This window comes from Haliotis cracherodii, unplaced genomic scaffold, assembly GCF_022045235.1.
Source record: "Haliotis cracherodii isolate W230 unplaced genomic scaffold, xgHalCrac1.p SCAF_33, whole genome shotgun sequence".
NCBI lineage: Eukaryota > Metazoa > Mollusca > Gastropoda > Lepetellida > Haliotidae > Haliotis > Haliotis cracherodii.
In genome coordinates, this window is record NW_027266290.1 from 2920958 (window position 1) to 2935170 (window position 14213).

The 14213-nt window shown below is 40.1% G+C and overlaps 1 protein-coding gene across 1 annotated transcript in view; it reads right to left on the reverse strand.

Moving 5' to 3' along the window:
- Positions 1-913: 913 nt before the first annotated feature.
- LOC139477362 (T-box transcription factor TBX1-like) overlaps positions 914-14213 on the reverse strand; it is a 42237-nt gene continuing 28937 nt past the window's right edge. The window contains exons 4-7 of the mRNA XM_071259917.1: positions 8330-8482; positions 4146-4213; positions 2987-3105; positions 914-1862 (exon numbers count right to left, since the gene is read on the reverse strand). Coding sequence (XP_071116018.1) covers positions 1588-1862; positions 2987-3105; positions 4146-4213; positions 8330-8482 — 615 coding nt within the window. The 3' untranslated portion in view covers positions 914-1587. The remainder of the gene's footprint in view (positions 1863-2986; positions 3106-4145; positions 4214-8329; positions 8483-14213) is intronic.

Below are 14213 nucleotides of genomic sequence, written 5' to 3' on the forward strand. Positions count from 1 at the left end.
ACGTCATAGATCCATGACGCAAGATGCACCATTTGTCTCGTGCAGGATTAGCTTGTAAAGTTTGGAAATCACGTGCAGCATGTCGTGATGAGAATAAAGACACTCTGTGGTAAAACTTGACTGATTGTTAGTTTTGTCATTAAGTGGTACACATTGGAAACATCTCTTCTTGACGTACATACTTCTCTATATGTTTCTATGGTTCGCGTTTCTTTTGGCGTTGATTATATATAGGATTCTCCATTCTTGTGGCCACGCCCATTCCTTTTTAAAAGTAATGAGCGACGGGGCACACAATGGATGGGCTTCATATATCGTACCTATATTTGATATCGAACCCAGGTCTTCGACGTGACGAAAGAACGCTTTAATCATTGGTCTACCCATCGCCCCATCCAGTATTATATATATCGTCAGTTTAAGATGAAATCTCACGTCTGCAAAAAACCTTCTGAATTTAACCAGTTGTTCTGATGACGCAATTGCATTACGTCATGACCAGTGGATAACGTCGTTTTTTGTCACCACTTCTAATAGAGCATAATACCATGCTTTCCCTCTTGGCGAACACCTGGTATCATCATTGATGTTAAGTAATCAATTCACATAATCTTTATCTGAGACTCTATTTTTGTTTTTTATGCACAATGAAAGCTGTTTCCGCAGATAATCGAAACTGATTATTCTCAGGCGTTGACGGCTATATTTATCACACACAATGTTTGGTTTCTTTCTCGTATGTGTCAGTCGCTATGTAATCTTGCTGATGCGAGTGAATGTTTAACGTCCTTCTTTTGTGTACTAATATATCATCGGAGACTGTTGGGGACTAGAATACACTACACAGAGATGTTAGAAGCAATTTTTTATTGTAAAATGCATAATAAATATGAGACAATAACCTTTCATCATAAACACGTTTACTATATTCACACAAGCAAACCTCTTCAACTGTTTAAAACGTATGTTCAGTGTCTATACACATGGAGGAGGTAGAGGCCTTTCTCTGTCTGTGACTGTCCATTAGACATAACATTATGATGCAGTGTGCTTGTCATCACTGAGAGAGAGGCATACGTATGGTCGAGATCCACTTTGTGTAATCACAGGGCAAGATAGCAGCACTTCTTCATATCACTATGACGTAAGGTTCTGTTTGTGAACAAGAAATAAATCACAGCTTTCTGTCTAGTTGTATAAGCAAAAGTGATGTAATTAAAAACATCCTCCTCGGGACTTAATTAGTTTTCGGAAGCAACAAATACCAGCATACTTTGGACACTGGAAGTTCGTGAAGACGCCAAAATGAATGGGGCACCATTGGTCTTGACTGTAGGCCAGGATATTGCAATTGTGAATACGTCATTGCACCAATCCTTCAATCAACATGAATCAACTGTTCTTAATATGTGACGTTGTAAAGACAGTTCTGTGATATTCTGTCCATTATATATCACACAATGTTGCACATGTATACCTGAATGTGATTTTTCCCCAAGCTTTCTCCAGGTAGAACAGGTTTTATAAGAAGCTGTCAGCTTCAGTCCCTCAGTTTTCACAGACAAGTCAAGAAACACTTTAACATTATCACCGGTTCTCAAAGCCATAGCTCAAGTTGTTAGGCCCCGTGTAGATGCCCTTGACTCTCGGGGCATATGCTGGTGAGGAATAGTCCATATTACGTGAGTAGGGGCTAGAGCGGGCCTTGTTGGTGGCCATGTATGGGTCCGTGCTATATGGGGCATACGCAAAACAGTCTGTGTACATTTGTGTAGGTCTGCTGTACTGGAGGCCCGTGTGTAGGCCGGGGTTGATGCCTGGAGGACCGACCACGGATCCGAGGTCTTCACCAACACAGTCACCTGAAATGATAAGAATATAGGTCTACTATTGTTGTAGGTTGTAACTTGGATACACTTCGACCTCTAATATCTTCCTGGGGTAAGGGAGATAACTGACTTTAAAACTTCAGTTTTCACCCTTGCCATAACATGGCTGGAATTATGGAGTAATATTATGGCTGGACTAACGAGTCTATGCATAGTTCAATAAAAATCGCGTAACGGTTCATACGCAATGCCGAATTCGTTCGATTGCAGGATTTGCAAAGCATGTGTACCATCAACAAAGCCTCGACAGGTATTTTTAAAATCTTTTTATGTTTTTAATCAAGGTGCTCAAGTGATATGATGTGCCTTTCGAGGCAAGGTCCGTTTTCTCTGGTGGCGCTACAATGGAGCCCGAAATTCCAGCCTAGTTCGGCAAGAGTGCAAACTGGACTTTAAGAAACTTAATTCCCTTGCCTCGGGAAGATGGTTATCTACAGGCAATAATCTGTGCCTCTTTGCCAACACCTGGTATCATCACTATTTGATAGGAATTCAAAATCACATGCTTATGATGTTGTCGGAATCGTATAATGGACTTAATTCATTGAAATATACCACCTGTTTTTACATAAAATCAGTATAGTTGATTTCATGAATAAAATAAAGGGACAAAATCTCATCCACAATCATAAAAAAGCTCTGCTAAAAGTAGAGTATTGTTCAATTCCGACTATATCGTAAGCATGTGTCTTTGAGGTCAACCCTTGCTTACGAGAAGAGGTGACACTGGATGCTGTTGTATGCCGCAATCAAAAATATTTCAGCTATTTAAACGGCACCTGAAAATGACCGAGTCTGACTATGGCAAACTAAAGGTCGGCGGCTTGAACACTGATCCAAGCTGACGGGGTATAATCACACACAGCCAGGCTCACACACCCTTTCATTTGGCCCGTACAACATATATTATGAATAACGCTTAGTCTGGTTCAAGGACTGTGAGACAGATTAGACATGTATGATGTGCTTATGGTAACATTTAATCAACCTCTCATTAGGGATTCTTGGATTCCTACCAAAATACCGATTTTTTTGTAAATTGTGGAATGTAAATTAACGCAGGAAAAATTTGAATTTCAAATTCCTCTCCCAAATACCTTTGTCATCTGGCCCTCTCTTCCTGCCGACGCCGCCGAGTACTGTCAGAGAGTTTTGTCTGTGGACAGACCTGGCCCTGGAGGCACAGGGATTCAGGTGTGAGAGGACTTCAACCATACTGGAACAGAACAGGACGATTAGCTTATGCCTTGTTTGGAGTGAGTGAGTGAGTGAGTTGGGTTTAACGCCGCTTTTAACAGTATTTCAGTTATATCACGGCGTGTCACCTTAATGTGAGAGGAAAGCCCGAAGTGATGCAGGTCTCAGACGTTTACCATTTCGGTGAAACCCACGAGCACGGGTATGGTGCTGACAAACCTAGAAACATAATCCGGGCGAACCGGGATTCAAACCCACAATCATAGGTTTCTGGCGTGCCCAAGGGACGCAACTCTGCACAGCGAATCGCAGAGCCAGTGGGCCACCCGTGCCCCCCGCCCCCTCCCTTGTTTGGAGAAGCACACAGCAATATCCCATATGTCCGAACCAGACAAACCAAAGATCGATATTACGAACAACGTCCAAGACCGTCGAGGTACAAGGACACGCAATCAAATTATACACCCTGACCACTAGATCCATGTAGTAGAATCTTTCGACCAGTATAGGTTCATAGGGACCAAGTTCAACCCACAATCTCCACGTTTAACATGGATGATATATATATCGCAGCATTCATTAGACGGTAAATGCATATAACGTACATAAATGATCATGACAAAACTCTTTTCCAAATTCTTAAGAAATATCTGCCCAAATCAGTCAGTAGTACAATTCTGGCCATACCATGAGCATGCGTCCATTAATCACCATAAAAAGTCAATTTGTAAAAAACAGTTTGAACAGAGGCTTTAAGTGAAAAATATTGTACCTATTTTAATCCAGAAACTCATTGGGCATGATTGGTGCATAGACAGAGAGGTGATGTCACCCTCCTGCAACTACCGAATCTATGCATGGATGACTCTGATCGTATGTATACTATAGGCCTGTGGTCTCTTCAGTAAGTGAAATAGAGATTGATTGATATACACTGGGGGCGTTTAAGTGTCTTGCCTTATGTATATATGTGGTATCATGGTACGGTTAAGATTAAATATTATTTTTCATATTTCACGTAAACTGGCTAACGAATATGCACACTTTGGGCACACTCACCAGTCATTAGGATCACAGTCTCTGAACCCCTTAGCAAATGGATTACTGGCAATCTTCAGCTGTGTGATCTGCAAAATAAATGACACATATAGGCGACAATACAAACAGTGGAGAATGAAAATTGTAACTGCATAGAGAACGCAAAGGAATATGAATACATCGATATGAGTGAGTGAGTGAGTGAGTGAGTGAGTGAGTTAGTATGGTTTTACGCCGCTTTTAGCAATATTCCAGCAATATCACGGCGGGGGACACAAGAAATGGGCTTCACACATTGTACCCATGTCGGGAATGGAACCCGGGTCTGCGGCGTGACGAGCGAACGCTTTAACCACTAGGCTACCCGACCGCCCCATTCAAATAATATGATGTATTGTGATCGCTTGTTGATGTCAAATCTGGTTGCCCCCCATTGATATGAGCATGTGCAATATGGAAAAAAAGTCTCGGAAGTTGATCATTTTGCTTCCAATCAATACAACGAATCTGCCAGTTACGTCTTTGCTCCTTAGATTCTTATTTGTCGTACGATCATCCATTTTGGTCTGCAACATGTATGGCATGTATCGTGTTTATGTTATTTACCTCCTTGGGAATTCCGGGTTAGAACCGGTCCTCAAAGACGCGAGTAAATGGATCTCAGATAAGGCTCAGTGACTTGGTTAAATGCGTGTCATCGTCCTCGACAAGGAGGGACGTTGCTCATAATATCAAACACTAGTTTGTCTGGTCTATATTCGATTATTTACAGGCCGCCATCATATAGTATGAATATTACTGAGCATACAGACATAGACAGCTATTTAGGTCAATCAATGTCCTGACGTAGGATAATAAAAAACCACGTCTCCGACACTGTATAAGCAATCTTGTAACGTTTCATCACTCTTGTACAACGTGACCTATTCAGGAATTCATTATCAATACTGATAATGTCGTGTGTTGTACAAACGCCCTTCAGAGTTTACAGTTTTGATAACAGAAATCAGCAGTGATTCCCGGACTATAAACAAATCCAACAACAAACTAGCATGGTGCCATGAAGGCTTTGTATATTGGTTAAAATGTAAAACTATTTATACAGAAGCAGGTGCTAGTTTTCATTGTGTATTGTGACATGGACGCCAGACATCACACACCCGCATACAGGTCCCGTGTCAGTATGACTGACAGAAGAAGGCTGTATTATGTTGCAACATATACAAGCCTGCATGTGATGAAATTTTCCATTAGTCTACTCTTTTAGACTTGACCCTCACTTGACAGATTGTCCGGAGTGCTTACATTGGTGAAGCATGCGTAACGTGTGTGCATTATTTACAGGGATCAGTTCAGTGGACGTCATCATTGTTTTGATTAAATGAGAACTTAAACATACATTCATAGACTCGTTGGTAAATTATCCATTGTGTTGAGTATATCTGACTTGCATTGTGTAATGTTTGGGTGAAGTTATATTCAAATATTCATCTGTAGTGCTGTTATCTTTGTTATCTGTTATCTGACTATTGTGTTATGTTTGGGTGAAGTTATATTCAAATATTCATCTGTAGTGCTGTTATCTTTGTTATCTGTTATCTGACTATTGTGTAATGTTTGGGTGAAGTTATATTCAAATATTCATCTGTAGAGCTGTTATCTTTGGTATCTGTTATCTGACTATTGTGTAATGTTTGGGTGAAGTGATATTCAAATATTTATCTGTATTGCTGTTATCTTTGGTATCTGTTATCTGACTATTGTGTAATGTTTGGGTGAAGTTATATTCAAATATTCATCTGTAGTGCTGTTATCTTTGTTATCTGTTATCTGACTATTGTGTAATGTTTGGGTGAAGTTATATTCAAATATTCATCTGTAGTGCTGTTATCTTTGTTATCTGTTATCTGACTATTGTGTTATGTTTGGGTGAAGTAATATTCAAATATTCATCTGTATTGCTGTTATCTTTGGTATCTGTTATCTGACTATTGTGTAATGTTTGGGTGAAGTAATATTTAAATATTCATCTGTTGTGGTGTAATCTTTGAAGGGATATACATAGCTACATAAACGTCACGGTGTCGGAAACGTACCAATCGACTCTGCTTTCAGCAAAGAGTTATTATGTTTATGGAAATAGTTTCGTCACTTTTATTTTTTTATACAGTGTAATGTTTAAATGCTTGAAGGCATACCGATTTACGAAGGTTTGTAGGTATTTGGTTTGTATAAGGTCCCTTACTGTGTATAGTATTTGATGTTTTAGTGAATGAGTGAGTGAGTGAGTGAGTGAGTGAGTGAGCTTTGGCATTATTTCAGCCATATAGCGACGTTAATTGTTTGAAGGCATACTGCTTTATGAACTTCATGGTGTGTACGGTGTGATGATTAATTGGTCCATCTGTACAAAGGCCAAAGAATATCTAGTTTACAACGCAACTTTAAAGGGACGCTGATCAAGCTCACAACGTATCTTGTATGTGGTATAACTGTTCGATGGCATACTGCTTTATAAAGGTAACATTGCATCTGTAGTGTAGTGTAACTGTTCGATGGCACACTGCTTTATAAAGGTAACATTGCATCTGTAGTGTAGTGTAACTGTTCGATGACATACTGCTTTATAAAGGTAACATTGCGTCTGTAGTGTGGTATAACTGTTCGATGGCATACTGCTTTATAAAGGTAACATTGCATCTGTAGTGTAGTGTAACTGTTCGATGACATACTGCTTTATAAAGGTAACATTGCATCTGTAGTGTAATGTAACTGTTCGATGGCATACTACTTTATAGGTAACATTGCATCTGTAGTGTAGTGTAACTGTTCGATGGCATACTACTTTATAGGTAACATTGCATCTGTAGTATAGTGTAACTGTTCGATGACATACTGCTTTATAAAGGTAACATTACATCTGTAGTGTGGTGTAACTGTTCGATGGCATACTGCTTATAAAGGTAACATTGCATCTGTAGTGTAATGTAACTGTTCGATGGCATACTGTTATATGAAGGTAACATTGCATCTGTAGTGTAGTGTAACTGTTCGATGACATACTGCTTTATAAAGGTAACATTGCATCTGTAGTGTAATGTAACTGTTCGATGGCATACTACTTTATAGGTAACATTGCATCTGTAGTGTAGTGTAACTGTTCGATGGCATACTGCTTTATAAAGGTAACATTGCATCTGTAGTGTGGTGTAACTGTTGGATGGCATACTGCTTTATAAAGGTAACATTGCATCTGTAGTGTGGTGTAACTGTTCGATGGCATACTGCTTATAAAGGTAACATTGCATCTGTAGTGTAGTGTAACTGTTCGATGGCAAACTGCTTTATAAAGGTAACATTGCATCTGTAGTGTAGTGTAACTGTTCGATGGCATACTGCTTATAAAGGTAACATTGCATCTGTAGTGTAGTGTAACTGTTCGATGGCATACTGCTTTATAAAGGTAACATTGCATCTGTAGTGTGGCGTAACTGTTCGATGGCATACTGCTTTATAAGGGTAACATTGCGTATGTAGTGTAGTGTAACTGTTCGATGGCATACTGCTTTATAAAGGTAACATTGCGTCTGTAGTGTAGTGTAACTGTTCGATGGCATACTGCTTTATAAAGGTAACATTGCATCTGTAGTGTAGTGTAACTGTTCGATGGCATACTGCTTTATAAAGGTAACATTGCGTCTGTAGTGTGGCGTAACTGTTCGATGGCATACTGCTTTATAAGGGTAACATTGCGTATGTAGTGTAGTGTAACTGTTCGATGGCATACTGCTTTATAAAGGTAACATTGCGTCTGTAGTGTAGTGTAACTGTTCGATGGCATACTGCTTTATAAAGGTAACATTGCATCTGTAGTGTAGTGTAACTGTTCGATGGCATACTGCTTTATAAAGGTAACATTGCGTCTGTAGTGTGGCGTAACTGTTCGATGGCATACTGCTTTATAAGGGTAACATTGCGTATGTAGTGTAGTGTAACTGTTCGATGGCATACTGCTTTATAAAGGTAACATTGCGTCTGTAGTGTAGCGTAACTGTTCGATGGCATACTGCTTTATAAAGGTAACAATCGCATCTGTAGCGTAGTGTAACTGTTGGATGGCATACTGCTTTATAAAGGTAACATTGCATCTGTAGCGTAGTGTAACTCTGGATGATTAAAGGCAAGAACAACGTAAAGCCACATACCCTGTGGTTCTGATAAGCAGTGACGGCCATGAACTTGGTCTCCTGGAAGATGAACGTCTTGAAGTTCTCCGTGGCTGATGACTCCTCCGTCTTCGGACTGACATACACCACGTGGAAGCGAGGCTGGTATTTGTGCATCGAGTTCAGAATTATCTGAAATAAATAACATGCCTGGTAACGTTCACGAATACCTCAAATGTAAAACGTCGTATGGTAAGTTTTAGAATCTGAGGTGAAATCTTGCAATGGTATTTTAAATCTGGCAGATCACGGATGGTGTACATCAACAAAGATGGAAAGTGTCCGGTACTGTTACCACTGGCACTGAATGGTGCTGCGAGTCTGAACATGGCATTGTATGATATTGGAAGTCTAGCATCTATCCAAGAGGGTATTTGTTGCTGAATAGAATAACAAGTAGAATGGTGGGAGAGGCGCGGGGATGCTGTTTATAATGAGTGAAGGAGTGAGTTTTTGTTAAACGTCGCTTTGAATTGTATTTCAGTTGTGTCACAGCGAGTCGGCTTAATGTGGGAGAAAAGCCCGAAGTGATGCACCAGAAAGGGTAACAACAAGTACCATCTTTTTGGTATGGATTGACTGACCTATTGAGTGTTTCAATGTTACTTGCTACACAAGAGACAAACAAATACTCATGACATATTCAATAGTGATGGCGGTCTGGACCCAAAAATCCAGTGATTGCCGTCTTGAGCATCGATGTACGCATAGTGGGATACGATGACATGCAGCAACCCAGTCAGTGAACTTGACCACCAGATCCGTTAGTCACCTCTTACGACAAGCATTGTCGCCTTATAGGACATGGGACCTATTCTGACGCGGGGAATTATATGACACATGTTACCGAGCCTATATAGAAGTCGGGGGCTGATGTTAAGTTGACAGTGGTGGAAATTGCAATTCCAGGTTAGAATTGGTCCCCAGCAACCTATGTTGGTCGTAAGAGCCGACCAAATGGATCTTGTGGTCAGGCTCTGTGATTTGCGTGTCATCGTACCCGAAGGTGTGGATCATTGTTCATTATACCAATCACAAGATATGTCCCTGCGATATGTCCCGTGATATGATGTCGATTTTTATTGTGCTAGCTCACTGAGATAGCATGTCGCAGTTTATATCGTTATTTAACATGAATACCCCACTCAGACACAGTTTACTGACTCCGAGCCGACCAGTCCTTGCTTTAGCTCCTTAAAGGCGAGCACCAGGCAGGGTAACAACAAGTACCATCTTTTGACGTCTTTTGGCATTTACGCGGTCGGGGATCGAACCCGGATTCCGCTCTCCGGGCGGATCCTCTACCACTAGACCACGGAGGCACTCTGGTAATAAAAGCACATTCAAATGAGGATTGGGTGGTTGTAATGGTTGATCAGTTTGACCTGAGCGCTATCACAGCTCCACAGCCTGGATCGCTTGCACATGCAATCAACTTTGATACACCAGACATTAATTATTTACAGGCGCCGTTGCTTAGCCGAGATACTGTAAAACAACATTCAGTGACGGTATAGCTGATGGTTTCCGTCGGTTGGGACACAGTCCGCATCAGGTTGAGATGTTGATACTACTAAATCAGTAGTCAACCTTCATATAACATAGAGACGATTCGCGTCCAGATGTGTAAACACCCTGAGTGGGTGAGTGGTCTACATAGTGATGTCGACAAGGAGATTACACTCTAGTCGGTGTACGGCCTCCGTCAAGTAGGCCCATGCGGAAATAACATCACAGTGTGTTGATACTACATTAATTAACACTTCTTGAAGTTGGTAATTAGATGTAGCAATTCGTGCACTGCTTGTAGTGAGATGATGTGGGTGGTTGTCATTGGGTTTGGTTTAGGCACACACACATTCCTGGCCGTAAAAAAAGATCAGATAAGATGCGGTGGAATTGATGTCATGACTATCCTCCTTGATCAGAATTGCTTCTTTTGACGATGGGTTTTGTCTATACCTGAAGAATCTAAAGAATCTCATCAGGATTCATAAATCCTATCCTTCTTGATCAGAATTGCTTCTATTGACAATGATTTTTGTCTATACCTACAGAATCTAAAGAATCGCATAAGAATTCATAATTCCTATCCTTCCTGATCAGAATTGTTTATTTTTACGATGATTTTTGTCTATACCTACAGAATCTAAAGAATCGCATCAGGATTCATAACCCTATCCTCCTTGATCAGAATTGCTTATTTTGACAATGATTTTTGTCTATACGTACAGAATCTAAAGAATCGCATCAGGATTCATAAATCCTATCCTCCTTGATCAGAATTGCTTATTTTGACAATGATTTTTGTCTATACCTACAGAATCTAAAGAATCGCATCAGAATTCATAAATCCTATCCTTCTTGATCAGAATTGCTTCTTTTGAGGATGATTTTTGTCTATACCTACAGAATCTAAAGAATCGCATAAGAATTCATAAATCCTATCCTTCCTGATCAGAATTGCTTCTTTTGACGACGATTTTTGTCTATACCTAAAGAATCTGAATAATCTCATCAGGATTCAGAAACCCTATATCCTCCTTGATCAGAATTGCTTCTATTGACGATGATTTTTGTCTATACCTAAATAATCTAATTTAAAATAATCTCATCAGGATTCATAAACCCTATATCCTCCTTGATCAGAATTGCTTATTTATATACGAATATTAGAAGATTATACGAAGATTTTTGTTAAACTGCGGCATGGTATCTCAGTGAGCTAGCACTATAAATTGGCATCAGTCCGGACAAGTACAAGCAGCCACACACACGTGCATGCACGTCGCTATATAAGTGCAATAGTCTTGGACGCCACGTTAAACCCCATTTCACCTCACCTCACCTCTAATAAGAGCTTCAAATGTACGGTCCCTACGAACGTTCAGCTTTGTAAATATCTATGATTTCAGTTACGAAACCAGTCATAAGAATTTACTCTTCCATACAGAAATTCTTGAGATTGTTCCGAATTGAAACCTAATCAACAGGTATGTAGAAGTGTAACCGATAGCCAAAACGCAACACATCCTTCCGGCCAGATGTAGCATAAATATATCATAGCCCTATCCACATTCATGGAACACAACAGTTTTACAACGAATTGTCATAGCTCATATTTACTTTGATCTATATGCAAGAACAATGACCCAGTTGCCCTTTGCGTGTCTGCCAATCAGCTCGGTGCAATCTATATCCCCAAGGACGTCATTGATGATGGATGCGGGTACACCATGATGTTGGGAAAGTTCAGTATTTGGAGTTTGTGCAAGTTTAGCTTTGTACGTCGTGTATCTGTGTCAGTTAAACGGCAGTGGTCACGTCCTAGCGTAAGATCTGAGACGAGTTTTGTTTACCTACAGGCGTGGAATAACAAAGGCTAGTATCACATACTGCAGTGTTGTGTCAGATTCTCCCTGAGTAATTAGCACTGGGTCGGGGGTTTTACACCACGTGCGACACGAGGGAATGTTTCATGCATGCGATAAGCGAGCGTGCGGAGAGTCAGCCGGCTCTCTCTTACTTCCTCTCACAAATTAACGAGCTGTATAAACAACTAAACGAAATCTAAACATTCCAAGTTGTATAAAAGTAGCGACCTGGCACTCAGCTATCTAACAAACGGCTACGGCTGACCTCGCGAGACCTTTCGAGATTCTACGAGACTTGGCAAATGGAGGACCACTCTCCTGGAGAAGAAGATAAGAAAGTGATCGTTGATCATCTCCCCTGCGTGGCCGCGTGTCATCAAAACGAGTAGTAGAAACAGTCGAGCAGATTTATAAGGCAGTGTTCAAGAGGGTCCTGTCACCACTGTACCTTCATCTATCAGTACACCGCTAACAATTACCACCTTTCCGACTCCCAGCTGGATGTACCCAACATGCTGTAATCAGTTACCATGTCTGCCTGTCTAGCGTCAGCTAAATTAACTCACGATAGATTAGGTTTAAACAAATAAATTAGCTCAATGCCTTGGCGAATACATCGACAGAATAAGTTCGCCCAAGGGTACGTTAAGAATGGAATGTTGCAGCCTCGATTCAGTTAGCCTTTGATGACTTAAATTGTTTGGTAAACACTAACAGGAAAGGTGTCTTAATTACCTGAGATTTATATCTGGTTTGGGAAAGGGGAGAAATGTGGTAGTATATTAAGTTAGAAATCGTCAGGATGCTACGAAATTCGCAGTCGTAAGAGAATATTAATCAAACACTTTTGTATGAATGGAGTATTTTTTAATATGGATTCCATATAACTTTCAATAAATTGTGAGGGGGCGGTCGGATAGCCTAGTGGTTAAAGCGTTCGCTAGTCACGACGAATACCCGGGTTCGATTTCCGACATGGGTACAATTTGTGAAGCCCATTTCTGGTGTCCCTCGCCGTGTTATTGCTGGAATATTGCTAAAAGCGGCGTAAAACCATACTCACTTACTTCAATATAATGTTATTAACGCACATTCCAGTCTGTTGATTTTGAGAAAGTCCCCAGCTTGCTACCCATGAAATCGGGCGTAGACATAAACTGAGTTTTCGTATGTCAAAAGCGCTGCAGTAAAGTCACAAAACAGTCGCAAGCGTCTGAAGTGCACCTGGTTAGCGTAGAAAACTCATCCATGTTCCTTTTCAGGTTTCTGAACTTTTATTTAGATCTTTTAAAGTAAGTAATACAGCAAAGCCTTTTGTCTGGATTAATACATACTGATGGCCTATATTCTTAACGATGTTGATCGTCCTCTGAGAGTGAGGGGAACTGAGACGTTGTATTCCTAGATTGATCATTGACGGTTGCAATGTTCCTTGGCTACATAAGAGGCAAACAAATGCTCGACATATAGTGATTGCATTTTTCTTTTTTAGGGCCCCACTGAGCAATATTTAAGCTATGTGACGGCGATCTAAACCAAAACATCTTGCGATTGGCATCCCGAGTTTCGATCTACGCATATTGGGATACGATGACATGCATCAACCAAGTCAGAGAACCTAGCCAGTCGATCCCGTTAGTCGCCTCTAAGTCGGTTGCTGAAGATAAATATTACCCCAGATCTTCACGGGTCTTCAGGACATAAGACCTGACATATATCACATCAACCGATAATATTTCAAAGTGATCTTCGATCTTTGATTAATTGACAGCTACTGCCAGTTTAAGCTTGGGAGGGTTTTACCGACTAGCCCGTTTATAGTTTTCTGTGAGTTACGATAGGGCTAATATACATCGCTGATGTAAGCTGGGCGTTGTGCAGTTCCTTCGTGTATATACTCACGCCCACATCGTGAAGTTTGACATGTGGACGCAAAGGAACGAGATACTAGTAACTGAGTTAAAACACATCGGAATATTTCAGCTATGTTACCACAATATAATATAAGGATCTGAATGTTCTACAATAAGTATCTGTTTGTTCTACAATAAGTATCTGTATGTTCTACAATAAGGATCTGTATGTTCTACAAAAAGTATCTGTATGTTCTACAATAAGTATCTGTATGTTCTACAATAAGTATATGTATGTTCTACAATAGGGATCTGTATGTTCTACAAAAAGGATCTGTATGTTCTACAATAAGTATCTGTATGTTCTACAATAAGTATATGTATGTTCTACAATAAGGACCTGTATGTTCTACAATAAGGATATGTATGTTCTACAATAAGGATCTGTATGTTCTACAATAAGTATCTGTGTTCTACAATAAGTATCTGTATGTTCTACAATAAGTATCTCTATGTTCTACAATAAGGATCTGTATGTTTTCAATAAGTAGCTGTATGTTCTACAATACGGATCTGTATGTTCTACAATCAGTATCTGTATGCTCTACAATAAGTATCTGTATGTTCTTCAATAAG